General features: G+C 41.8%; 1 protein-coding gene across 12 annotated transcripts in view; it reads left to right on the top strand.

The window, feature by feature from the left end:
* The first annotated feature begins 2,922 nt into the window (after positions 1-2,922).
* sorbs3 (sorbin and SH3 domain containing 3) overlaps positions 2,923-25,627 on the top strand; it is a 33,114-nt gene continuing 10,409 nt past the window's right edge. For 2 of the 12 annotated variants that reach the window (XM_050051050.1, XM_050051053.1), the window contains exons 1-9: positions 7,901-8,344; positions 16,641-16,713; positions 17,443-17,631; positions 17,823-17,895; positions 18,658-18,791; positions 18,966-19,029; positions 19,843-19,881; positions 19,972-20,059; positions 22,101-22,209. In XM_050051050.1, coding sequence (XP_049907007.1) covers positions 16,702-16,713; positions 17,443-17,631; positions 17,823-17,895; positions 18,658-18,791; positions 18,966-19,029; positions 19,843-19,881; positions 19,972-20,059; positions 22,101-22,209 — 708 coding nt within the window. In that variant the 5' untranslated portion in view covers positions 7,901-8,344; positions 16,641-16,701. Of the gene's footprint in view, positions 4,265-4,319; positions 4,941-7,886; positions 8,345-8,854; positions 8,994-9,102; positions 9,268-9,882; positions 9,922-9,975; positions 10,578-16,640; positions 16,714-17,442; positions 17,632-17,822; positions 17,896-18,657; positions 18,792-18,965; positions 19,030-19,842; positions 19,882-19,971; positions 20,060-22,100; positions 22,210-25,627 lie in introns of those variants that run through there. The other 10 variants (XM_050051044.1, XM_050051045.1, XM_050051043.1 and 7 more) reach the window with 10 other exon arrangements.

Consider the following 25,627-nt stretch of genomic DNA (forward strand, 5'->3'; position numbering starts at 1 on the left):
ATGTAGGTCAAAGGATAGTTACACTAAACATCACCTTCTGTTTGACATAATGGAGATTGCTTTGCAGATTTAATCTTCATGTGAAAACTGAAAAAGAATCTCAAATGTAAACATAGGCATTGTCTTCTATAACCTTACCCCCATGGTTTGCAGAATATAAATTCCAGTAGCAAATTATGTCACAGCTAACAACAGCTTAAACTTGTTTGACCTCATCTACCCTTGAAGTTGCATGATAGACATCTATGCAGGTTTTAGTCCCTGGATTGGGTTGATGGGTTCATTTCCTGTAGGTTGTATAAGCCCCATTTTCTTGTTCTTCTCAATTATTGGCCTAATATTTAACACAATTTTCATTATGTAAATCATAATTCTTTTCCTTTTTATTTCAAAAAGTACTGAAAGCCCATACAAAGCATCCATGCATCCATCCCTTTTCTTTGCCTATCCATGGCACCATTGCAGTAGCTAGTCAAAAAACGGCACTTGGTCAGTTGCCTTCAGCATCTGACATAGATGCATAATGCTCCTTTTTGTCTCTGTATGAGACACACTGGACTTTCAACAAACTTCAGTGTAAACCATTTGCATCTTAATTAGATAGATGGCCAGAGCAACAGACGTAGTATAAAGAGCAAGGGGGTTGGATAGGTTCAACAAACACAGGACTTTGACTAAGGAGACTGGTGTTTGTGTCCCGTGTGAATCAAAAAGACAACACTGTATTGTTTCATCTCATGAGACTCAGATTACTAACATCAACTATGATCTTTTTTCCATCCCTAACCAAGTAGTTTTATTGCCTAAACTGCCCACCCCTTCCGCATCAAAAATACAACGCAAAAAACTGCCCCCGGTATCATTGTAGTGACACCTGGGGCCTCTGCCCCAAAATACGTGAGTACTGAGATCATGTTGCACTGGCAGCTGGCTTAGCAAAGTACTCCAGACATCCCTCTCTCCAGTAATGTTTCTCAGCTCTTCCTGAGGAATCCCAAGACATTTCCAAGCCAGATGAGATATATAATCCTTTCAGCATGTTCTTGGTCTACCCTGCGTTCTCCTACAAGTTGGGTGGAAAACCCTCAAAGAAAGACGCCCAGGATGCACCCTGATTAGATGCCTGAACCACCTCAACTGGTCCCTTTTGACACCAAGGAGCAGCATCTAACTCCTTTTAGATTTCTAAGCTCCTCACCTTATCTCTAATGGTGAGACTAGACACCCTATAGATTTTAGCCGCTTATATCCACAATCTTATTCTTTCAGTCACTACCCAAAGCACATTATTCTGTGGGTCAAAATATTGATCAGCTGGTACATCAAAAGCTTTGTCTTCTGGCTCAGCTCCCTCTTCACCATGACAGTCCACTACAACACCTGTATTACTGCAATGCTGTTCACATACACTCCATTTTACCCTCACTTGTGAACAAGACCCCATCATACTTGAACTACTTTGATAGGTGCAATAACTCACTCCCAACCCAAAGGGAACAATTCCCCTATTTCCAGCAAAGAACATGGCCTCAGGCTTGGAAGTGCTTACTCTCATCTCCACAGCTTCACACTCAGCTGTAAACCCAGTGCGTGCTGGAGGTCATGGTTTGATGAAGCCAACAGAACCACATCATCTGCAAAGAGCAGAGATGCAACTCTGAGGTCCCCAAACCAGACACTCTTCATCCCCCAGCTGTGCTCCCTAGAGGGTGTTGGTTGGGCTCAGGAGTTCTTTAAAGTGCTCTTTCTCCTGCTCGACAATATCCCTAGTTTGGGTCCGCAGTTCTCCTCCCCTGCTGAACACAGCCTGAAACAGAAACTAACTAGCTAGAAACTTCTCAAGGCCACCTGAAAGTCTTGCTCCATCACCTCACTACTCCAGAACTTCTTTACAAAAGTCAGAAATAACAGCAGCTCAAAAATGCAGAGCAACAGAACAGAAAATTCTGTTGGAAGTGAGGGGTTATTGATGTTGGACCTCACCTTATGTTTGACGTATGCAGATTTTTTTGCAGATTTATTCTTCCTGATAGGACTGAAAGAGAATCTCAAATGCAAACACACGCTCTATTAAACGTAACCCTCATGGTTTGCAGAGTATACATTCCAGTAGCATATACCTGGCGTCACAACTTCGGACGAAACCAGAAACTCGCTTTGACTTCAGGTGCCCTCTGAGGTTAACGATAGACATCGATGCACCTTTCAGTTCATGGACTGGGTCGATGGGTTCATTTCCTGTATGTTGTACAAGATCTGTTTTCTTGTGCTTCTCCTTTAATGGCCTGATTTTTCACATGTCCTACCAAAACCTAATAATAATATTATCTGTGAAAAAGTGATTCAATTCCAACCGCTGCAGTTTGAACTGTGTTTCTGAATGTACTCAAGCTCCAAGGAAAATATAAAAAGGAACAATCATGAGGACAGACAGACAGCGTTTGAGGTGCTAGACTTTCGTGTCAGTTCTATTGGAATCAGTGGGGCGGGCCCTGCAAATCACACTTTAACCTGTCATATCTTTGTTGTTTCAACTTTGACTGACAAATTCTTCCACCAGATTAAAAAAACAATTGTAACATAATGCTTACTGATGTTTTTTTTTTTTTTTTTAACCTAAAAATGCAGATTTTTTTTCCTATCTCAGCCTCTGCTGGACAGAGCCATGAGCTGTTTAGAGACCAATAATAAAGGGAAGAAATGAGCATATCTATATCAAAATCAGTAAGCATCATGTTATATGTTTTTAATCTGGTGAAAGGATTTTTCATTCAAAGTTGATTTGTAGCGCTCGCCCCATTGACTCCAATAGAACTGACACCAAAGTCTGGCTCCATGAACGCTGTCATCATGAGTGTTTCTTTCTTTTTTATATTTTCCTTGTCAAGTTCAAGGAAGCACCAAATGCATCTGTATTGCTATGGAAATCCCACCACAATCACAATCAATGTGATCTGACAGCATTAAAAATCAAAGAGAAAATCATTCTACTGTATAGAAACATACTATTTTACACTCTGTATTCAGGTAATAGAAACATTTAGTGACTCGCTGTTGTTTTGATAGAGATTGTTTTGCAGATATAATTTACAAGAATGGCATGAAAAGGAATTTATTGTATAAGACCAAATGCCTTTTTGTGCGGGAGGTCACACGGATGTGGTCCATGATACCTATCATGAACTATGAACAGACATGCCAAAGACTTTGCATAAATGTTTGCGTAACCAATTGTTAATATGTGTCAGACAGCCTTAAAAACAAAATTACTTCATTTATCATTTATTTCAATATGATGACATTGTATATTTTCTTTATATATGTATATTTTCTACATGCATTTATGCAGTTATTGTGATATGTAGTGATAATATGTCTGTGATAAACCTAATTTCTTGCCAATCAAGATTTTTCAGTTTGAATTGGGGAAGAAATCATGTTTTAATTTTGTGTTTTATGAGATTTGAGAGTGCTTTGGCACCATTTGTACAGCCTGATGGTTGCATGTTTGTGATTCTGGCGACATCTGTCTGTATTCTGTATTTAAAAAATAAACTTTACACAGTTCCTCTCAGGCCCACTGAGAGGCAGTGTGACACTGCTTATCATGTGAAGTCTGATGCAAAACAAAGTCTGTGAAAGTGAAATAAGCGATATTTTTGGCAAAGTGCATCTTGTTCACTGAGTGGTGGAACATTTCTTTGTTGCAGGCAATGGATTCTAATTTTGACATACAAACAAACAGCATCACTGATTCATTTACTTACAATATAGATACATTATCAGAGCAGTGATGGAATAAAAGTTGCAGTTATTAGTAGTTTCTTCCCATGTCTGTTATGGCTTGTTTCTCATCTGGACTATGATTCCACTGACAGCAATACAAAGTCTCACTGGGGAGGGTGACGTGGTCGACTCCTGGCTCTAATGTGAAGATGGACTCCAGAGAAAGAGAGGTGGTGTGACCTTTGGTTGCTGATCTCGCAGCCAACCTGTTAAATATTTATCTTGGATGGCAGAGCTGAGACTTGCTTCTGGACTCAGAGTGCAGGAATCCAGCAGGCGTCTGCAGACTGATATCTCAGGACAAGGAAACATGGGAGTGGGAGCAGACAGATAAACCTCTCAGGAGCTTAATAGAAGCTTTGCACTTACTCTGTAGTTTCAAAAGCACAGCTGATCTGTTGACGGCACCGTGGACTTAAAAAGGGAAAGCAGTAGCACTACTTCTCTTGGCTTTGATGCAAGGCTTTCCTCATACTGGGTGAGTAGGCCCAGTGCTGGAACTGAACATGGAAACATTGAGACTTCTCTAAGGCCATTGAGTGTTTCTGTGTGGGGGGGCTTTAGCATAATGCTGTTGTACTTTCACTTAGAAATATTCCTTCCTTAATGTAAAGATTGACCTTGCAAAATGACGGGTGGCCAATAGAGCCACCTGGATCTCACAGAAAGCACTCCAGACTGACTTTTGTGCCTGATCTAAATCATCTAAAGACCTAAGATAGTGAACAGACCATGTTATTATAATATGTGTCACTTAGGCCCATTTATTCAGATGACTATGGAAATCGCCTCCTCTTCCCTAAAACACTGGAGGGCGGTGCCACTGCGCCTGTGCCTGTATGGGAATCTCTATTATTTCCAGCTGTGGATGGAAACTATTACTGAGTGCCTTTCTCCCTGATGAGCTTTAAAATGCACACACACACACATGCGAGCACAGGACATAGACACACATACGCACGCCTACGGACATTCAGTCAAACATTCAGACCCACGCTGAATCATTCACCAAAGATAAAAGACACCCTGTTGGCCTGAGAAAGAGAAAAGAAAAAGGGAGGGAGAGGGAGAGAAGAGCAGCAGCGGCTCCCTCCTTCTTTTTCATTCACTTCCTCTGCACTGAGGAGACCTCACTGCTCAGCCTGCACTCGCTTGTAAGTACTGTACAACTTGGGTTACTATGACAAGGAGGGAAGTATTCACAGTTTTAAAGATAAAGAAGTTTTCCAGGTTTTGTCATTGTCATGTGATTGTTTTGGTAGTTGTGATGTGTGGGTTGTTTATCTGAAAGGGAACTGCCTCTAACACAGATTTGAGCATCATGTTCTTTTCCTTCATAAATCAGTTTATCAATGGAAACCACCGAGACAAACAAGACAGGGCTGTTGATTATCTGTCCTCTGTCATTGTCGCATCATTGTCATTTTTTCTCAGAATGTTGTTGAGCAACAGTTGAGCATTTCTTTGGAAAAGGGCGGATATGAGGAAGACGTTACTACAGTAGATGCCAATCTTTTACTGTCTGTGGTTCAGAAGATGCTATCATCAGACCTCTGTCCAAAAGCTGCCTCCTGCTGTGGCTTGGCTTGTTGTTTTGGTTTGAAACATTTTTGTGTGTGAGTATTTCCCTGTTAGAGATGTACTCAATCTTTTTTCTTTCTCCACCAAACTTTACAAAATAAGAGCAGCAGGTCCTGTTAGGACTTATGACTACACCAGAGCTTGTTTGTCCTAGTCAGCCAACAGTGTGACCCAGAGTCCTGGGACATGCACGGCTCTGAAAAATGTTGTTTACCGCTAAAATAAACCATGTTTCTTGTGTGTTTCTTCCCAGAGACATTCTGCTAGTGCTACCTCAGAGCAGAACCTGTGGTACGAATGACACTGTATGATGTCCAGACCTCCTTAGCTGCTCTCCATGGTTATGTTGATGCTTGTTTACCTGTTGACTCATCTCGCTCCAGTTATATCTTCATTTGATGGCGACTTTATCTCCTGATTTGTACAGACTTGCTGTCTCTTGTTTCCTCAGAACAGAGAAAAATAAACCCAGGGCTATAGTCATCAAATGATGTAGTTTTTGATTATATAACAGACTTAGCCCTATGTCAAGGTTTAGTCACTCGGCTGTCAGGCGCTTAATGAGCCTCTGTAGTAACATACCATGGCACATACCAGTCAGTGTGAAAGGACAGTGAGTGGCCTTTACTGCCTATGAAAGGTCTGCTGGAATCCATACAACATCATGCTTCTCTCATGTTCTGACAATGTTTCTCTGTAATAAAAAAAAGGGGGAGCTGGCATTGGTGAAGCCTTGTATTTGTTTAGCGAAGAGACAAAGTGAACAAGGATCCAGTGTGTGGAGAGGTGTCAGGTCCCGGGCCAAAGCTGCAATCGCCTCTTGCGTGATTACCTCATTTAGCTGCAGAGTGACAGGGTGTCAGATGTGGTCACAGCAGGGTGAAAGTCTGCTCCGGCGGGACACCGATTATGAGGGGAGCCTGAAGCCTGAAGCCTGAAGCCTGCGCTGCCCAGCTCGCCCCTCAGGTTCAGTGGCTCAACTGTTTGGCAAAAACAACCCTGTTAGGAGCGCAGGCTCGGTAAATGGATATCTGCCCTGAGTTTCGCTCTACCAAGCCAGACCACTGAATTATTAAAAAAGAACCGAGACCTTCAATTTCAAGTTGGAGCTGTACCACATACAAGGAGACCCTGTTTAATGTTATTCTTGGTCCTGTTTTTAGTTTATAGCTATAACACAAAGTGCACATCAGTACAAAAGCTGATTGCATTTGTAAATGTGGACTTGAGTCACATAACTTGGACTTTAGTCAGACACAAGTCACAAATTTGTAGACTTTAGATTCAACTTGACAAAATAAAAAAAAAACAATCTTGCAGCTTGACTTGGACGCTAACACAAGTGACTCATGACTTTACTTGGACTTGACATGAAAACGCTTGATACCTTGCCCCAAACCCACACCTTAAAAAGTATGTTATTCAAAAAGTGTGCCACAAATCAATCCATTTCCTGAATCAACTAACATTAACGCTATTTATTCCCAGCATGTCAACATGTAATTCCCCAGATCCACTTTGTTTAAACCAACTGGACGGCATCCAATCAAGGTCAACTAACAACAAACTGCAGAATGCAAAATGTGTGGGTCGGAAATTACAGACAAAGACGCAACAACTTCCAACTTCAATCTAATCTAATCTAATCTAATCTAATCTAATCTAATCTAATCTAATCTAATCTATTCAAGCTAATGCTTAGCTAACATTAGCTTGATAGCGAAGTAACTTTTTAATGAACTTGCCTTAACACATAAATACAAATTTTAAAAAGCATGCATGATTTTTGTAAATTTAATATATTATCATTCTGTTGTTAGAATGGCATTACATATGGCAAAGAGTACATTATGACTTGTTCACGACTTGAAACCCAAAGTTTAGAGCTTTAGACTTGAGTGCAAAGACTTGAGACTTGTGTATGGCTTGCAAAACAATGACTTGGTCTCACAAAAGGTCACTGGATTTTTCATCTTGTAACTCAGTCTACGTGTGCCAAAACAAGCCTGTCAGCACGTTCGATTTCAGGCTTTGCGCTGTTTGTCTTTATTGGCAAGAGCTGCAGACAAACTGGAAATCCTGGTTTTATTTGGGCAAGTATTGTGTGCAAGAGCAACAGTTGGATTTGGGACAGTTTGGGAATTAAGCTTCATTCCTCTGACTGCTTTTGGCTCCGTGGTTTCAACAACCATCCTGTTGGAATTTGAATGCGGCTGACTTATCTGTGCACATACTGCATCTCCTTATTTGAATAATTTGAACATCATTTAGTCTCTGGTTATTCCCTTCAACCTTGACATCAACAGTGGTGTGTGTGTGTGTGTGTGTGTGTGTGTGTGTGTGTGTGTGTGTGTGGGAGAGAAGTCAGCAGGACTTGTGCTGTCACTATTGGACTACACGGTGCAGAGTAATGACTCTGAAACACTTCCACAGCTACTGGAACAGAAAGAGCTCCTATTCTCTCTTCATGCCAGAGATCTGGCCTTTGCACTCACACACACATAAAAAACACACACACACACACACACAAAAGCAGAGGGAGGGATGGGAGAGATAAAGTTAGGAGGGGGTGTCATGGAGCCAGTGGGCAGTGTCTGTTAGGTGGAGGTGATGAACTATTTGCATTCCCCTTTGGTTAACCCTGCTCTGTGAAATATCACCTCATCACAACAATAGGGCTGCTTCACTGAAGAAGGTGCCCCCCCACCAAACTGACAAACCAAGAGCAGAGGGTGCCTTTTGAACGGGGGCTGAAGTGGGTTGCTATGGCGATGCCTGTCAACCGGGAAGTCCTCCGTGGAGGCAGGCAGAGTGAGGGCTGGGAGTGAGGGAGAGAGAGAGAGAGAGAGAGATTGTGTGCCCTGGTTAGTCTCATGAGTGAGAGACACAGAGCAGGGAGGGTGTGCAGCGTGGTTTACGTGCACGTCCCAGGCAGGCAGAACTAGGTGTGAGTTCACTTGTTGGTGCCACTTTTAAGGTGAGTACACTCTTTCCCATGGGATTTAAATCAGGGAGTGATCTTCAAACATTGCGACTGTAGAAAACTCAGGCTGCTGTTTTTTTTTTCTGAGGTTGAGTAACCTGTCTGACCGCTCAGGGCTGCTCCACAGGATTAGTGCTGCAGACCTGCCCATGAGTTTACTGTCTTGATGCTTTTACAGTGCACCTGAAAACAAGTTGGCCCATGTGATGTGTGTAAGTTTTGATGTTGTAACATGTGGGAGTTAACTGACTGAGCTTTTTGGCAAGTGGGGGCAAGAGCAGCTGTGAGTTACAGCTGGAGTAAAGAGAGAGAGAGAGATTGAGAGGGCACTGTGGGCAGTGTTTCCTTACATGTATGTGTGCACCGACCTCAGCACTTGCCAGCAGAGAGTCAGAGGAAAACATTTACTTTGCCATCTTGCTGCAGATTTCAAGCTTAATGCCCAGAAATCAGGGCCGTCCAGTCGTCACTGGTGGCTCCCCTTACTGTCAGGGTGATTTCCACAGCCGGCTCTGATTCCTTTTGTGATATTACTGAGGGTCCAGCTGCCAGTCCTCATATCCACAGGCTGCACTCAGCTCTGAAGATGCAAAATGACAGGCATGAGGATTTGTGAGATTTGTCCGTAGTTACCATGATTTGAGTGAGTATTTTCTCATGCTTCGTCTGACACATTGCATTACTGTTTCATTTTTACAAATCCACCCAAATAAGGAATTATCTCGACTGATGTGGAGTGTGTTTGTTGTAAGGGCAAATCTGATAAACTTCAGCTCAGCGCTGGGCTCTTCTCTGAGAGAGAGGCTTTGATTTACTGCTACGCAGCTCCTCCTGGGAACACATCGCCTCTCCATTGACAAGAAGCACACAGGCTGACTCCTCCTGTTGCTCTGACTGGAGGAGCACCATACAAGGAGGTGAAATACTTCCCTACTGATAAATGTGTGTATCCCCCAATAACTGCATATCATAAACTTGCGGCTCCAGGACCTTGTATGGGCCGCACATCTGCTACGTTGCAGAGGGGCAGCACGGTTTGCGTGATCAACCTCGCAGGACCTCTAACATCTCTCAAATAACTGCAGAGTGACTCATTTAATGTGTTTGGGAATAAATGCCCACTTTATTTATTCAGCAAATGTGCTTGTGATTACCTTCTCGCCACTTTTGAAGGCAGGATTTCTTCTGGTTTTTCACGACCCTGTTGTGCAACTTGTTGGGCAGTGGTGACATTGTGTACGTGCAAACCAGTGATAAGACTTTACCCTTCTGTCTGTTGAGTTAATCTCAGTTAATATCCAGGAAATAAACACTTCATGATCAGATGCTGTTTATACTTTTTGAAGACTGTAGAAAAAGAGTGATTAAGGTCAAATATAATACTCACCCAAACAAAATGACCACCTTAAGAAAATACCGAGCTCATGTTTTGGCTGATGTCCTTCATGTATGTGAGCAGGACTTAGATCCGTTCATGTGCAGTAGTTCCCACCTCACGGGGTCAATGATTAACCACCCTACACACAGGAGCAGAGAACAACACTATAGTGCTAATGAATGGAGATCGGCTCGTGAGTGACACTTTTATTTGTTTTATTTAACACTCTCACCGTTACTGATGATATATGGACAACCTGATTCTCCCTCTGACCACAAATCATTACTTTCCTAATGGTGCGCCAACAGATCGCAGAAGTTCACGGGTTACAACTGGGACAGTTGTATGTGTGGTCACCTTGACAGCCTTGTTCTTAGGGAGAACAATGCAAGAAGTTCTGTATGTGGAGGAGGATGAGGTCAAAGTAGGTCACAGTCCGCACTGATGCGTCCTTCTATGGAAGAAAGAGAACATTGGAAGGGGGACTTTTAATGACTAATGAGTGGTGAGGAATTGTGACCTCATGGCAAGTTCACTTGTCATCCTTGGTGTGTGGTACTGAGTAAGACTGAATGGTTTTGTTATTTCACTCATTTCTAAGATTTGCCAATACTATTACTTACTATTGCGTTACTGTTGTGTTGCTATTCCCGGCTGTGGAAACCTCCCATTGTAACAGGCAGGAATCACAGGGGTGTGGTGAAGTTCACTGACCTTGTAGCTGCTGAGTGAGTAGGTCTGCTTTGGCTCAGCAACTTCAGATAATAGTCTGGTTCCTCATCCGCTCCTTATGGGTAAAAAAGGAGAAGAAGAAAAAAACCTTGTGCTTTACTAATGTGACTTGCTTTTGTAAGTATATCACAACACAGATGCTTGATTTGATGATGTTTATGGAGCTGTTAGACTTCTGTTTCACAGATGAGTTTACAGTGTATCATCCGGCCCTGTGCTTCCACAGACCGGATGAGTTTCCTGGGGGACAGAGACACAGATTTCCATACTAAAATCCTCTGATTCTCATGTAGGACGTCCTCAGTTATCCTGTGATGGACTGATTGTAAAGCAGAATGGAACACAAGATACTCTGCAGTAAGCTGGAATAATAAAATGCGCGACATCATCATCTGAGAGGCACATGGGCCCTTTATGGCTCTTCTTTTTCCTTCTATCCCAAAGCTGATCCTGTGGTGATAATGAACCTCTCACCTAGCAGGGGTTTAACTTGTAAATACCTGGGCTATAAAGTTCATACATTTCAGAGAGATAACATCAGCACACTCACACACCACCAGTTCGAAAAACCCTGTCTCCATGTGAAAGCTTATAGCTGCCTTCGTTGTTGAGTCTCAGTAATTATGTAAGAATGCATCGGGCGCTTGGAGCAAACCCAGAGAGAGCCAGACTTCTGGACAGGGATTTTTTTACTAGATATCAACACTGATTTTTCCTTATTAGGTAGGATTGTGTTTGGTGCTCTCGAAGGGGAATGCATGCACCGATGGATTATTTCTCTGTTGGATTCTGTTCCGTGGAGAAATGAAACACAGAGACACTGTTATGACATGAGCTTACTCATCGGGATGCTACATCGATGAAGCAGGGCTTCTCAGATTTTTTTTTGGGGGCCTCTGAGTGGAGTTCATTCTAATGTTAACCTTTTAATAAAAGGTCATGGACATAAATGGTCCGTAATTCTAATAATAATAACGCAAATTAGAATTTTATTAGTTTATTAACATAAGAACAACAATTGAATACCTCAGGGAATTAGTGAGGTGTTCCAGCAATAGTCAGTGTTGCTGTCATTTGCAGTAATATAATATTCAAGTGTGTGTTAAAGGGGCACACCATGATTTTACACTTGAAGCTCACTGAACTCATCTCGAGGAGTACTACTTAGCCTGTGAGTAGCCTGAACAGTTGTTTAATGTTACTTATGGCTCTGAAGGAAGCGGTCCAATAAAAAAAAAAACTTATAAACGTTACTGTTATCACAGCTTGTTCTTGAAACTTTAAATGTTAAACAAAAAGCAAATGCTACAAACCGAAGATGTTTGAAGGAAATGGGCATTTTGGCCACATTTCCACCAAACAGTTTAGGTATAGTACTTTTGGAACCCGTGAGTAACCTGTACCGACATTAGGGGTGTAAATCACCAGTTTCATCACGATATGTTATTAAATTGATTCTTTGGACAATGATACAATATTTGCTGATATTACAAAGTCTGTCACTATATGATTTCGATTTGATGTGTTTTAAGGGCCTGTGATTGATATGAGACGATATTATATACCCGTTTAACACAGTGTGTTACAGAAGAACTGCCACCCCTGTCTTTTTTTGCTTTTGGCCATAAAAGATAAAAACAACACATAAATAATGGAAGTATGTTACTGCTTAAAAACAGTAAAGTTTACTTTAAACTGATTCCACTAGCAAACATTTTCTGCCAGAGACACCTTTCTGGAAGAAATCTTTTCATTTTAACCCAAACCATCATCTTTTTCACAAGACGTCAGGGCTATCTGGCTTAAAGCCCTGAAGGTAAACTTCTCCCAACAGCCATACATCATGGACTAACAACATGGTTTAACAAAGGTATAAACTTCAGCTCAGTAATAACTGTCAAGGTTCATAGACAAAACAATTGTTTGTTTGTTAGTGACCCATTATTTTCTTTAGCATGTTTACATTGCATAAATTAGCCTAGTAGCTAGCTGACTTTTTCCCTCTACTCATAGCTTAACTAATTACATGTATCATTATTATTTTTCTTGCCCACCGGTGGTTTAAGTCATTGCATCTCCTGACAGAACAGCACGATTGAATGTCAGTCCGCATGCACATTTTTTCAGCCAAACACTGTTAAAACAGAGCAGCTAATGTTGCTTCAAACAGAAGTTAGTGGAGTGAGATGTCCGTCCAGGCAGGTAACATTACGTTTTTATCTCCAAACAGCATTGTTTACATACGTCATGTGCTTTGTCTGTTGACCTCTATTTTCCCTGAAATCCAAAATATTTCCACGCTGCTGATTTATTCCCGAGTAAATAGTGATATCCTCATTGTCTTTCTCTTGGCTGCTTGCCATCTGCCTGCTGCTGTTTGCCAGTGACACGGGCTTTCAAAATATAAGTGTATCCTAAAGATGACGATATGGATCGATGTTTTCACTTTGCATCCATGACTTTGGATCGCTGATGATTTAATTGATATATTGATCCATATGGATGGATCATTACACCCCTAATGAACATGTACCTAAACTCTAGATCTCTTTAGGCTTCCCACCACAGAGAGTACTCTTAATGTAGGTGGGGTTGTTACTGGATAGTAGCTGTGTCGCTGCTTCATCCAGCTTTCACTGTGTTTTCTATTCACAGGCATTGTCGACAGAACAGGGCTGCACACCAACATTTTCAGAACAACTGCAACAACGACAAAAAAAATGACTGGAGTGTTTACAGTCTCAATCAATGGGAAATTTAATATGAATAAACAGGATGTAATGGAACAGTTCTATTGGTACCATCCACAGCTTTTGACAATGGAAACACAAAAATAACTGCTCTAATGCGCAACGAACTGAACTGAACTGCTTGGTGGGAACGAGGCTTTAGGGAAGCAAGGAGAGTCTAATTAAAATGCTATTAAGTTGCATTATGGGAAATATAGGATCCAGTTCTTTGGGAGATTGACCCACACTAATGACATGAAAAGTCAGTACAGTATATCTCCATCACCACTTTGAGTTTGATTATTTTTTGACTCCGTCTCTTGTGAATCTCCCAACTTTACGGTGTGCTTAATCGCTAGGTCGCCCCTTTAAATCAGCATCTTATTAACACATTTGTTGGTCTTTTTCAAGTTATCTCACCAAATATGAAATTCATTGGATGGAAAAGAGTATCTTCCTTGAAAAAGGAGCGTCTTTGTTTGCTCTTCAGGATTTCTGAATCAGAGAAGCCTGTGTGGAAACTGTACTCCATGAAATGCCAGTGAATGACTCATCTACAGTAGTTATTTGTTCATCAGTGTCATGGGGCCTTTAAAGTGAATGGCAGCCAGCTGAGGAGAGATCCGGTGTAAATAAGAACCAGCATGTCAGACACATTGTAAATAAGATTACTTTAAGCCATTATTTATAATGTTGCTCGTTTGCAGCGTTGCCTGTTGTTAGATGGATAATCGGCTGGCTGTGATTGCTCTGGGCGATGATAGGTCATCTGTCATGTCTCAGCAGTAATGGTATTGTTGCGGACACAATCCTCTGGTTCCCATATTTCTCCCGTTATGTAAGGCAGTTTATTGGGAGATGATGACTCAGATGGAGTGACATCGTTGTCTGGTAACTGGAGCATTGACTCTATCACTGCGTGCGCTCTGTGCAGTCTCCTAACCTTGTGCACAGAGACACAGAGTGAGTATAGTTTTCTTGGAATTGACCACAATGATTATAGACTCTAATGCTCAGCTGCAAATGCCACATGGAAAACTCATTAGTGCAAATTGTGTTGGGCAGCTCTCAGCCTGTAGTAGCCTGGCCCACACTTGGTCATTACTTTCTTGCCAAGCTACAAAGCCATAGTTTGCACCAGAACAGGAAAAATAGCCTAATCCTTGTTTTAACCCTAGTGTGTGCTTCGAATCTCTGATGGCTTTTTCCACAAGATAAGGCAAGATACGTTTCGACCACAATTCAAGACTTAGCATCACACCTTGTTCCTGCAGAGGCCTGGGTTGCAGGGATGCAGGGCTGTACGTCGGCCTTGGTTTCTATGCCTACAATGTTATTATGAGCCATTTAGCCACTGTAGATGAGAGGTGCCTGCCACATACAGGAGCGGAAATGGCCTCCCCCTCTTTCTCCTCATGCCTTTGATGTTGAAACAGCAGGGCCTAATCTGTTTTTCTGAGGTGCAGTTGATTAGGAGCTGGTCTCCGCTTTCAGTAGCTGACCTTCTCCATCATCAAGCCCCTCAAGTCCAGCTTATTACGGCATTGTATGGCTGGGAAAAGTGGAGCAGGCATGTGAGTCACACTCACTTTTTGGGTGGGTTTTTCCTTGGTAACAGGGAAAAAGTGGGTGACGTTAACTTTCCCTCTTTGGAATACTGGTGGGATGGGATAATGGAACAAGTCTGCCTGGATGTAACATGTGATTTATGACAGGGAGGCTGTGTGGAGCCCCACGCAAGGAATGACTCAAAGGGTTAAAAAGGGCATGCTGCAAGATTACGGAATACGAATTGAAGAGAAACAATCTTCAGATGTTAAAGGTACTGTGTGTAAGATTTATGGGGATTTAGTGGCATCTAGTGGTGAGTACTGCAGCTTGCAACCAGCTGAAACTCCTCCCACTTATATTCCCTTCAGTGTTCATTGTTCAGGAGGTTTTACCAGGAGACATCCACAGAGGTCTCTTTTACTCCAAAAGGTAATTTAGGGTACGGTCACAAATGAGTGAAATTAATACCAACAAATATTCGCCTGCTGCTTACTTCAATTCAATGCGAGCAGAGTGGCAAATTAAACATTTGCTTCTGGCGGCAAAGCTAATTCACATCTTTGCATCGCCTGCAGTTCAACTTTGGTAAACTTTGACCAGCAAAGTCACAGCCTCAACCAATAGCAAAGTAATATGCGTGGATGTGTAGATTGATTGTTGCAGTGTCTAATCAACCAATATTATATGATATCGGCCATGAAAAATGCAAACTGCCTCACACAAGAGATGCTGCTGGGCTGTCAGTGAGTCGAGACAGGCATGAAACATAAAAAAATAAACACATTTGATGTAACATCAAATTTAACAGTATTTATTAGCAAGCTAGCTAACATTGGCAAGCAAGCTAGCTTTCTGTTTGTGTCACAACCAGCACTACCCACATCATCACCTCGTCAGAAGATGGTCATTTGCCTGCATTCGCTAATGTGTGACCTTACCCTTATACTGGTAAAAAACACTAAACGAAGCAGTTTCACATTACAAATCAGTGTTTCTCTGACATTGTTTGGCTTGTCGCAGACAGATGGCTAGCTCAGCACCTGCTAATGTGTGCCCACTTTTTCTTTCCATCAATTTAAGATCCAGACGTTCAGGAGGTTTTTATCAGGGGCTGAATTATTTATGGAGGTCTCTTCCTCTCCAAAACAAGCAGATACGGATATTTAAACCGGTAAAAACACTGTATAAAGTTGTCTCAATCAGTGTTTTTCTGACACTGCTTATCCTGGAGGGCCTAACTAAGGTGGCTGATATGAAAACGTGAATGGCCCTGTCTGGAGCCAGTGTTTGGTTTGTCCACTCTGGGCTACTGTAGAAACATAGCATTACATGGTGGACTCCGTGGACAAGGACCCGCTCCCTATGTAGACATATTCTCATTCTAAGGAAACAAAAAAACATAATGATTCTTATTTTCAGATGATTATAAACTTATAAAGAAAATCTACTTATTATACTGTGCTCCTCTTAATCTACACACAAGAAAGCAGATCAATTCCGAGTATTCACATGAAAGATGAGTATTTATATTTGTGCTCTACTCACTGGTTTGAAGCTCTTTCTGAGGCCCTGTTGGGAAAAAAAGTTATGTCATGTATTTCAGTCATGAACTGGCAATATGACAACCATGATGAGAAAGCCCTTTATACCTGACTGTGCATTTGATAAGATAAGCTTATTATATTGGAAGTCTGCCACAGAAAACTTTGCTCTAGCAATGAGGCGAGGCACAACAACTTGTAAAACAAATACATTATCAGCTTGATCTGATGACACCCTGTCTTGAAGGTGCAAGTCAGTTTCCCTTTATTTAAAAAAGAACTCTGGAAAATATCTAAATCGCATTAAATAAAAGTGTAATTTCATATAAAAACTGTTTGCATTTTGCATGTCTTTGCAGATACTTTTGATGCTGGGCACAAGACTTTCATATCTGTCACGCAAGGACCATAACAGATCACATGCAGTCTCAGGTAAAGCCATTTTTAATTATGCTAAATGTTGATTTTTACAACTGTTTATCAAATGTGAATGTCTTGAAAAGCACATTTAAATCCATAAAAGCATCCCAGTGTCACAACATGCCTTTGGTGCAGATAGTAGGTTTATCATTACAACAAGGCACAGGGGCTTTCCCATGACCCCCACAGTCACACAGGGAGGACCAAAGCACCTGATTCAAATACATAGCGCCCCAATTGAAGAGCTAGACTAGCCGTCATTGGACGAGGGGGAGTAAAAAGATCACTATGGAGACCACAAGACCACTGCAGCCCTGCTGGACTTTGAGGTTGACATCAGCGGCCCCTTCCCAACCTCTGTGGCCCCGGCTCCACCCCTTGGCTGGAGAATAGGGAGACTTGGTGAATAGGGAGTTAATGGGCTCATAATGGTCCTCTCCTGTTTCAGTGCCCCCACTCTGCACCTTGAATGAGGCCTTTCTGCAGTAGTGGCAAGAGAGATGATGAAGTGGGTGGAACACAACTTCCCACTGGTCCTGCTTTAAATAAATTAGGGGTCTTTTCATCAGAGGCTCCCCCACTGAGGCCAGTTATTCTCTGGAGAATAGCTGGGCAGCTAACAAGTTCACATGACCTCCCATAGAGAGCAGTGTTTACCCAGGGCCAGCAGGAGGACATGACAGGAGCAAAGTTCACACATTGTTTTTGTTCATCCATATTTCTCATTTCCTCTATATTTAGCAACTTCAGGAAGTGGCTGGAGATCCCAATGGCTCCCGGGTTGTCCTGTCCAGGGAGCCTGGAGTTTCCTCAGGTCAGCAGATCCTAACGTCTCCAGAGCTGACCCATGAGGTGGTGATCTCCCCCGGACTCCCCACGCCTCCTCTGAGCCCTTTTCGCTCCTCAAGGCAGCCATTTGGAGAGGTCAAGGTATGCACAATAATTTCCTGGAGGCTGTGTTAATAGCAATGCTGAGGTTGAATGGATAGAATTCAGTAAACAAGTGCTCCTCCCTGTGGAAAAACGATGCATCACAGCCTATATGTTCTGCCACAGACATGCTTTAACCGTTACACCTCACTGAGATGCTGATATGTGTATACATTTCTGCTCTTCTCAAGGTTTCAGAGGTGAATGGGGGTGGACCAACAACTCTCAGCTTTGGATCTTACTATGGCCCCTCTCAATCACATGGTAAGGGTTTGATTTTTTAAAATCTGTTCATCACATGAGTGTCTTTTTGTGCAACTCAAAATATGTTTTCAGGAAATAGATATTCATTTTAGTAAAAAATAATGTGCCAGCTGCTGAAATTTTGCTGTTTAGGTAAAAAAATAGCAGTTAAAATTAAAGTGGTGACAGATGTGTATTGAATGATAGTGCTGAAAGGAGTCGAAGATTCAGTTGAAGTTCAAGCACTAAAAGGAGTCAAAGAGTCAGTTTAACTGTGTGTGATAAATTGAGCTGTAAGTGTCAGTACAAAGCCAGGTCAAGTGTTCAAAATGAAAAAAGTGTCAGATGACATGTCAGCTGATGTGTGAGCACTAAAAGCTGTGTCAGTAAATTCTGTATGAACAGTGGAAGTTGTGGGAGTTAGAGCTGCAGACGTTTTCTTTTGGTCAAAGGTGAGGGCCTGAGACCTGAATGGATTTGAAGTGTCAGTCACAGTAAAATGAGTTAAAAAGAAAGAGGTTAATGCAGCAGAAATATCAGCTGACATGCATTCACTGAAGGATGGAAAATTATCTGTAGATATGAAAGCAGTTGAAGCGTAATGGATGTATGCAGTTGACAAGCTGATGTATAAGTGGTACACATATGGATCTTGGTTTCATATGATGAGGTAGGGTATAATAGCAGATTAATGACTGTGTACGTCACCTGACATCAAATGAAATCAATAATTAACTGTAACAATATAATCATGATTATCTTGTCACTGTAACTGTAACTCAGGTGGGCTTTCCAATGGCGTCCAGGGCTCTGCCACTTTACCACGCAGCTGGACCCCCACCAGGGAGGAGAGGCTCATCAAGTTCTCAGGAATCGGTCCTGTGGATGAAACTGGGATGCCCATTGCCTCCAGATCAGTAAGACAAAAATGCAGAATGTGCTATTTGATAAACTAGCTTTAAATTCTGTTGCTGTTGTTCTATTTATTTATTTATTATTATGTTCTTGGTGCGTCCAGTGAGCTGCGTCTGTCAAGTCTGTCTCACCAGATTTGTTTACCCTCTGCACCCTACCCTCTTCTGTTTTTCCAGAGCGTGAACAAGCCCAGAGACTGGTACAAGAGCATGTTCAGACAGATTCACAAGAAGCCAGAGGGTAAGGACGCTCCTCCTCCTCCTCCTCCTCCTCCTCCTCCTTCTTCTCACAAACACAACACCAGAGTGAATTCCTCTCTGTCAGTGTCAGGTACGACCGAGGTGATCCAGCAAACAGATTACTGCAGAGGCAAAATAAGACATGATGAAAGAGCCCTCAAGTCTTATGTCATCTCTGCTTATTAACTCTGACAATGATCCAACTTCTTATCGCAGCCTCTCCTAATTCTATCTGTTCATTTGTCTCTATTACATGTTGTGTAACAGGAACACATTCCCTGTTATTTGTGAGATTAATGGCACCATCGCAGCACTGAGGTGGTTTGAATGGATTGCTCTGGTCTGGATCAGTTTTGTTTTATGGGAATATTTTTAACTCTCTGCAAGTGATTTGTCCTCTTAAACATGTTGGATTTCAAAGCACTGAAGAGCACTGCTCCAGTGCATCTCACACAGGTGCTACTAATGATCTATTTTGGAGCAAAGATAGCTACAAGTTACCAGTTATTTTGTTGGTAACATTTTTATTTACAAAACATGTAATATGCTTATTAAATTAAATTACTCAAGTAAAGTAAAATGACATCACATTTGTACTTAGGTAAATATCCTTAATTAACAATAAGTTAAGGATCTAAAATACTCCTAAGAGTGGGTGGGTCTCACTAGAAATGCAATCATACTGTAAGCAGGTATAAGAGCGTGAGAAAGGAATGTTTAAGTATGAAATTTAAGTTGATTTATCTATATGAAGTGCGCCAGTGTTATAAGTAAGAATATAAAAAAACGTCTTGCTGTTGTGCTTGTTTATCAGAACCTGAGCTGGAGGATTCAGAGCGATGGTCAGCTGAACGTAAGTGAATCCACCAAAGTCCACATTGTTGCCCTGTTACATAATCACTTTTTACTTAAGACTGATCTGCTCTGATCCTCTGATCTGCAGGGTTCCAGTTATCTGCCGACACAGAAGAAAGCAATGAAGCAGACAAGAATCTCTTCAGACTAACACCCTATGGAGCTCTACCAGACTGGTGAGTTTACACTGGTTCTACGCAACTGTTCCAGGGTCACTGTGGGGAAGCTTACAGCACATCATAGCTGTAGAGGAGACAGGCAAGTTGCCAGTCCATCATATGGCACAGTCAGACAGTCAGTCACTTTCACACCCTCGGGTAATTTAGTAAAGTCTACAGTGAACCTGAGCTGCATATTTTTTCCCTTGGGTAAGAAAATAAAGCCTTTGGGCCTGTAGTGTGAACACGTGCACAAGAAGGGACAGAGGCAGCGTTCAAACTTAAAGGGATAGTTCAACATTTTAGAAAATATGCTAACCTGCTTTTTCCTTCTGGCTATTGTTAAAAACATAATGCTGCTAGTAGCAACCCCACCCTTAAAGTGATACTGATGGCAACAGATAGCTTCATGCAATACCCATGATGTGAATGGAATGGCATGTGGTATAGCCATAGGTTACTTTCAAACATTTTGATAGCATCTCAACATACTGAACTGCCAACTCCGTTAAATACGCCAACTGTAGCTGCTGCTGCTGCTGCTGCTGCTGCTGCAGGACTGTGTGGTGATAGTTGGTGTGAATTTGTTGGGACCATTTCATAGCTTGGTGTTGGATGTTAGCCACTGCTGCTGTGTTAGCTTGTGCTAACCAGGCAGACTCGCCAGCAAGAAAGTGGCTCTGGAAACGACAGCAACAAAAAGTTTGCACAATCAGGTGGGGAGTTGGGGCAGTTTGCAATCAGACCCCTGGCGCAAAAACAATCAAATGCAGGTATCATTAGACAGGAGACGATGAGCTACTTGGCACTAGGTTATTTTGGCTATTACCTCAGAGGTATTGAGTACCAATACCCAGCCCTATTTCTTGCAGAGAGATAGAGGAGAAGATTGATACCACTCTTGCCTCTGTACTCAAAATGTAGCTAGCAGCTAGCACAAAGACTGGAAACATTACTAGAACTCCCTCTATAGATCATATCACTCCTCTTCTTCAGCATCTTCACTGGCTTCCTGTTAAATATCGTATCAATTTCAAGATTCTACCTCTCACCTTTAAGGCCTGCTTGACTACCAAGGGATAGATAGATATAGAGCCTTCAGCTGTTCTGCCCCCAGCCTCTGGAACTCATCATTACTTTGCAATGATGACGACTTTATGATGATGGTGTTATACCTTGTTTTTATTATTAGGATTTTTGTCTAGTTATTACTGTATATTACTGATTTGTTTGACTTTATGATCTATGGTTACATTGCTGCTTGTTTTTTACTGTGTCTTGTAGGGTGTCCTTGAGGACTTTTAAAGGCGCCTATAAATAAAATGTATTATTATTATTATCATTATTATTATTATTATTATTATTATTATTATCCTATCTGCTCATGGTGACAAATAGGATCGAACAACTGAGATATAACGTGTTAATTAATGAGCTGGTTGGTGGTTGGTGGTTTTTGTTTGAGCCAGGCTAGCTGTTTACCTCTGTTTCCAGTCTTTGTGCTAAGCTAAGCTAACTACTTCCTGGCTAGCATCATATTTAGTACACAGATATGAGAGTGGTATTCATTCTTTCGAACTCCCGGCAAGAGAGCGAATTAGCGTATTTCCCAAAACATGGAACTACTTCTATAAGCTCTTCCTTTAGGTTAGTGTACTACTCAAGACCATTTCAGATTGGTTTAAAATAAAAACTCACAGATTGGGTTTAAAGTAAACGCAGAGGTAAAACAACATAGTCTAAGATGTGTTTATCAAGAGACAAGATTTAACAGTATACTGATATTTATGTAGCTTATGTGCTATTTGCTTTAACTACTAGTAGCCCAGTAAATTTAATCCTCAGATAAACACTGCAGGTGATGTCTTTTATGTGAATACCAGCCCAAACTCAGGCCAAGAGCAGTAGAGGGAAACGTGTGGGACAGACAAGTTTGGATTTGTTGTTACAGGCACTCACAATGAAGCCATGATTTAGTTTCTGTCCATGTTGTGTGTGTGTGTGTGTGTGTGTGTGTGTGTGCGTGTGTGTGTGTGTGTTTTGTGGTGTTATGTTTCAGGAGCGAGGATGTAGATAAGCTGTCAGACCCGGGAAAGCAGCACCCTCAACCAAGAAGCATATTCGACTTTGAGCCTGGAAAGAGCAGCACCTCAGAAAGCCGCAGCCAGGTAACGACCTCACATGCAGTCACAGTTTAAAAATACGCTGTGATTTCGCTCTGATTCAAACAGAGGAAAATGCTTCTGCATAATTCTTTAACCTCTAGATTTATCCAGCATTGTTGTTGGCTCTAATGACTGGAATTCTTTGTGTAGTCTTGGACTGTGTTCCCAGTGTGAGGATCAAGAACAGGTTTGAGGATGGGCACCTTTTCTTTAAGGATTACAGCCTAAGTCCTCATATTTCATCTACTCACGCAAAGTAACTTTAAGTATTACACAGTGTACCTGCTGCTTACCACCAGATGTGCTCACCTCCTCTTTTATTCAGATGATCCAACATTCATTCATTTAGCTTTTCAGACAAGAAAAGACCAAGTCTTGGTGTTTATGTTGATGTTTCTATCAGGTATTATGCTGAATGTCAGTGATTTATGAGCTGGTGAGGTTGACTCATATTCATTTACCTCTGGGGTTTTAATGTATTGTCTGGTGCATTCGGTCCAGGAGCTGTTGTAATTGAGTGTGCAGCCGTTTGTATGTGTCACTTTGTTTAAACACCCCTGGTGAGTTACAGAGCAGTGTCTCTTAAGTTTTTTTTCGAGTGGCTCCTGCAACAATGTCCCAGATCTGGTGCATATTGTGCCTTGTGTCCGCGCCTGTGAAGAAAAGGAATCTTTGTTTCCACTCCCCCACAGGAGCTGAGGTGTCTTGTGATCCGTATTATGGTGTTAACCTCTTGTAGTTTATAATGGCTCACAGCATGGAGACTCATTTCATTTCCTCTTTATGACAGCGGCCTATGTCCTATCCCCTGGACGGCGTTTAGAAAATCAGCGCACAGACCATATCAGGTGTTGTGTTGCTTCGCAGTGACATTACAGGCTGTGATTGTAGTGAGGATGACTCCCAGCTGAGGGGAAGGCCTTGGCGTTCACAGGGGCACATTCAGCCAAGGTTTATACAAAAAACCCTGAAAATGGAGCAGGGGGTTCGTGCTCTTCATCAGCAGAGCCTTTTAAAGTAATGCTTGATAGAATCAGCCGCCCTCTTGGTGTTAAGTCTTTGTACAGACAGGGTGAAAGCGGTATCAGCTAGCTATTGAAATCAAGTTTATCATAATATGAAAGAAATACGTGAGTATTTCCTTATTCCTCTGCTGGCACCTTGACATCCAGCCTGTGTCCAAGTGTCCCTCATTTTGAAAAGAGTTTGACTTGCTACTTTGTACTGCCCCTCTATCTGTCCCTGAAAGCTCCATCCACTGCAATGGAACTTGCCAGATAAGAATTTAGTTCCTTGAGATGTTCAGTTGTCTTGAATTTGTTTCCACAAAAACAGATTTGTGCAAACCCTCCAAAAAAGGTAACAGGCTGTCAGGTTTGCTTTTTTGGCCAAATGTTTGTGCTTCATTATTTACCCAGACACCCTATAAACCAACAAATACTCCTATGCTGACATAATTTCCCGCTCGCCTCCCAGGTTTTCTTTAACTCTCTCTTTCTTTAAGAATATATGCCACATGATCACATAAACTAAAATAATGAAGATCTTAAAGGGCCAGTGTGTAGGATTATGGGGCTATATGGACAGAAATATAATATAGTAAGTTTTTAGTGTGTCATGACCTGTAAATAAGAATTGTTGTGTTTTCCTTATCTTAGAATGAGCTGTTTTTACATAGGGAGTTGGTTCATGTCCATAGAGTCTGCCATGCTGTACCACCATGTTTCTACAGTGGCCCCAAGCGGACAAACTAAACACTGGCTCTAGATAGGGCCATTCAGGTTTTTGCACCAGCCACCATACTTAGCACTCCTGCTGCAACGAGCAGCATAGGAGAAACACTGATTTTGTCAACATGAAACTACTTTATTCAGTGTTTTTATTGGTTTAAATCACCGGGTCCATTTGTTTTGGAGAGCAAGAGACCTCTGCGGATAATTCAGCTCCTGGTGAAAACCTCCTTAACATTCGGATTTTAAGTTATCAGACAAAAGTAGGTGAGCACGCATTAGCAAGAATTTAGCTAGTGGCCTGTCTTCGATGACATTGAAGGAGCAACACTGATTTATGTCATGAAACTGCCCTATTCACTGTTTTTTATCAGTTTAAATCTCCTGGGGCCTCATTTATAAAGCTTGCTTACGCACAAAACAGGGCTTGAAAGTGGCGTACACCACTTACCACGCAAAGGTTGTGATTTATAAAAAATAAACTTGGCGGGAGAATGTGCGCACCTGTAAGCAAACTCTGAGTCATGCGTGCGCACATTTTGGAAGACACTGGGAAGTGGCAACCCAGACGGTGAGGTGGAGAAGTGGAGTCAGATTTTTATTGATGTCTCACACAAATTTAATGTCACGCTATATCCACCTTAGATCCACGTTATCATTGAAATTAAATCCAGCAGCCTTATTTTGCGCTTGGAGTGAGTGATAATTGTTTCATAAAAACATTGTAAAATCAACTCAAATCCTGAGTTGAAATTCTTTCTAAATACGTATTTAATCCGCACTGCCTCTAACGTCTCATTGTCCACTCTGTGAGCGCAGGAGGGGGAGAGGATGGCGTGACTGCATGGAATATATTTATTTATTTAGCTAAATATTTCCAGCGCATTTATCATGTCTCGAAATACAGCCATTAAGCACAACCGTTACACTCATTTCATCAGCCTACTTAGACATGTGCTGTTCATGACAAAACCGGCATGAAGAAACGTGTTCGCCTATTACACTTTCACCTTTGAATTGTATTTCAAATTACACGTTGTATTTTGGGACAGGGATACCACTGTTTCATGCCGTAATTCAGGCCAGGTGTCTGATCAGACTAATTGCCAGAAACATATAAATACTGCGGTGACCCTCATGCGTAATTGCACAAGATGGCACTGGCACATACTCCTTTTTGCCTCCACCTTTAATAAATGTGATTCTTTATGTTGCACATCAATGTCAAACATCCTCAAATTTAAAAGCAACACATTAACTACATGTTGGTAAAGGAGTAGAAATATTTGGTCTACCTTTAGATCAGACCACTTTTTTTTTTGTTCTGTCACTGTCCGTGCAGTCCCACAGACACAGCTGACAGCATCAGCAGCGTTGATGTGTTGCCACTTTTTTTCGCTTTCTTTTATTAGTGATCCCGCTGCTGTGGCCACCAAATAAAATCTTTCTTCAGTCCTCCACCTCCCGTTAAAGGGTCTCTAGCTCAGTCTCGGAGAATTCCGTTTTTTGGTTCGTTTCTCACCCGTCACCATGACTCACACAACGAGAGAACACTCGCATGCCGGCTTATTTATATGCAGATCGCATTCATGAGGAGATTTGCATGACCATTTATGACTGAACTAGGGCATGTAGAGGGCGGAATATGAGGTGGATCTGGGTGCGCACAACTCCAGGAGGTCTGTGATTTA

Source organism: Epinephelus moara, chromosome 8, assembly GCF_006386435.1.
Source record: "Epinephelus moara isolate mb chromosome 8, YSFRI_EMoa_1.0, whole genome shotgun sequence".
Lineage (NCBI taxonomy): Eukaryota > Metazoa > Chordata > Actinopteri > Perciformes > Serranidae > Epinephelus > Epinephelus moara.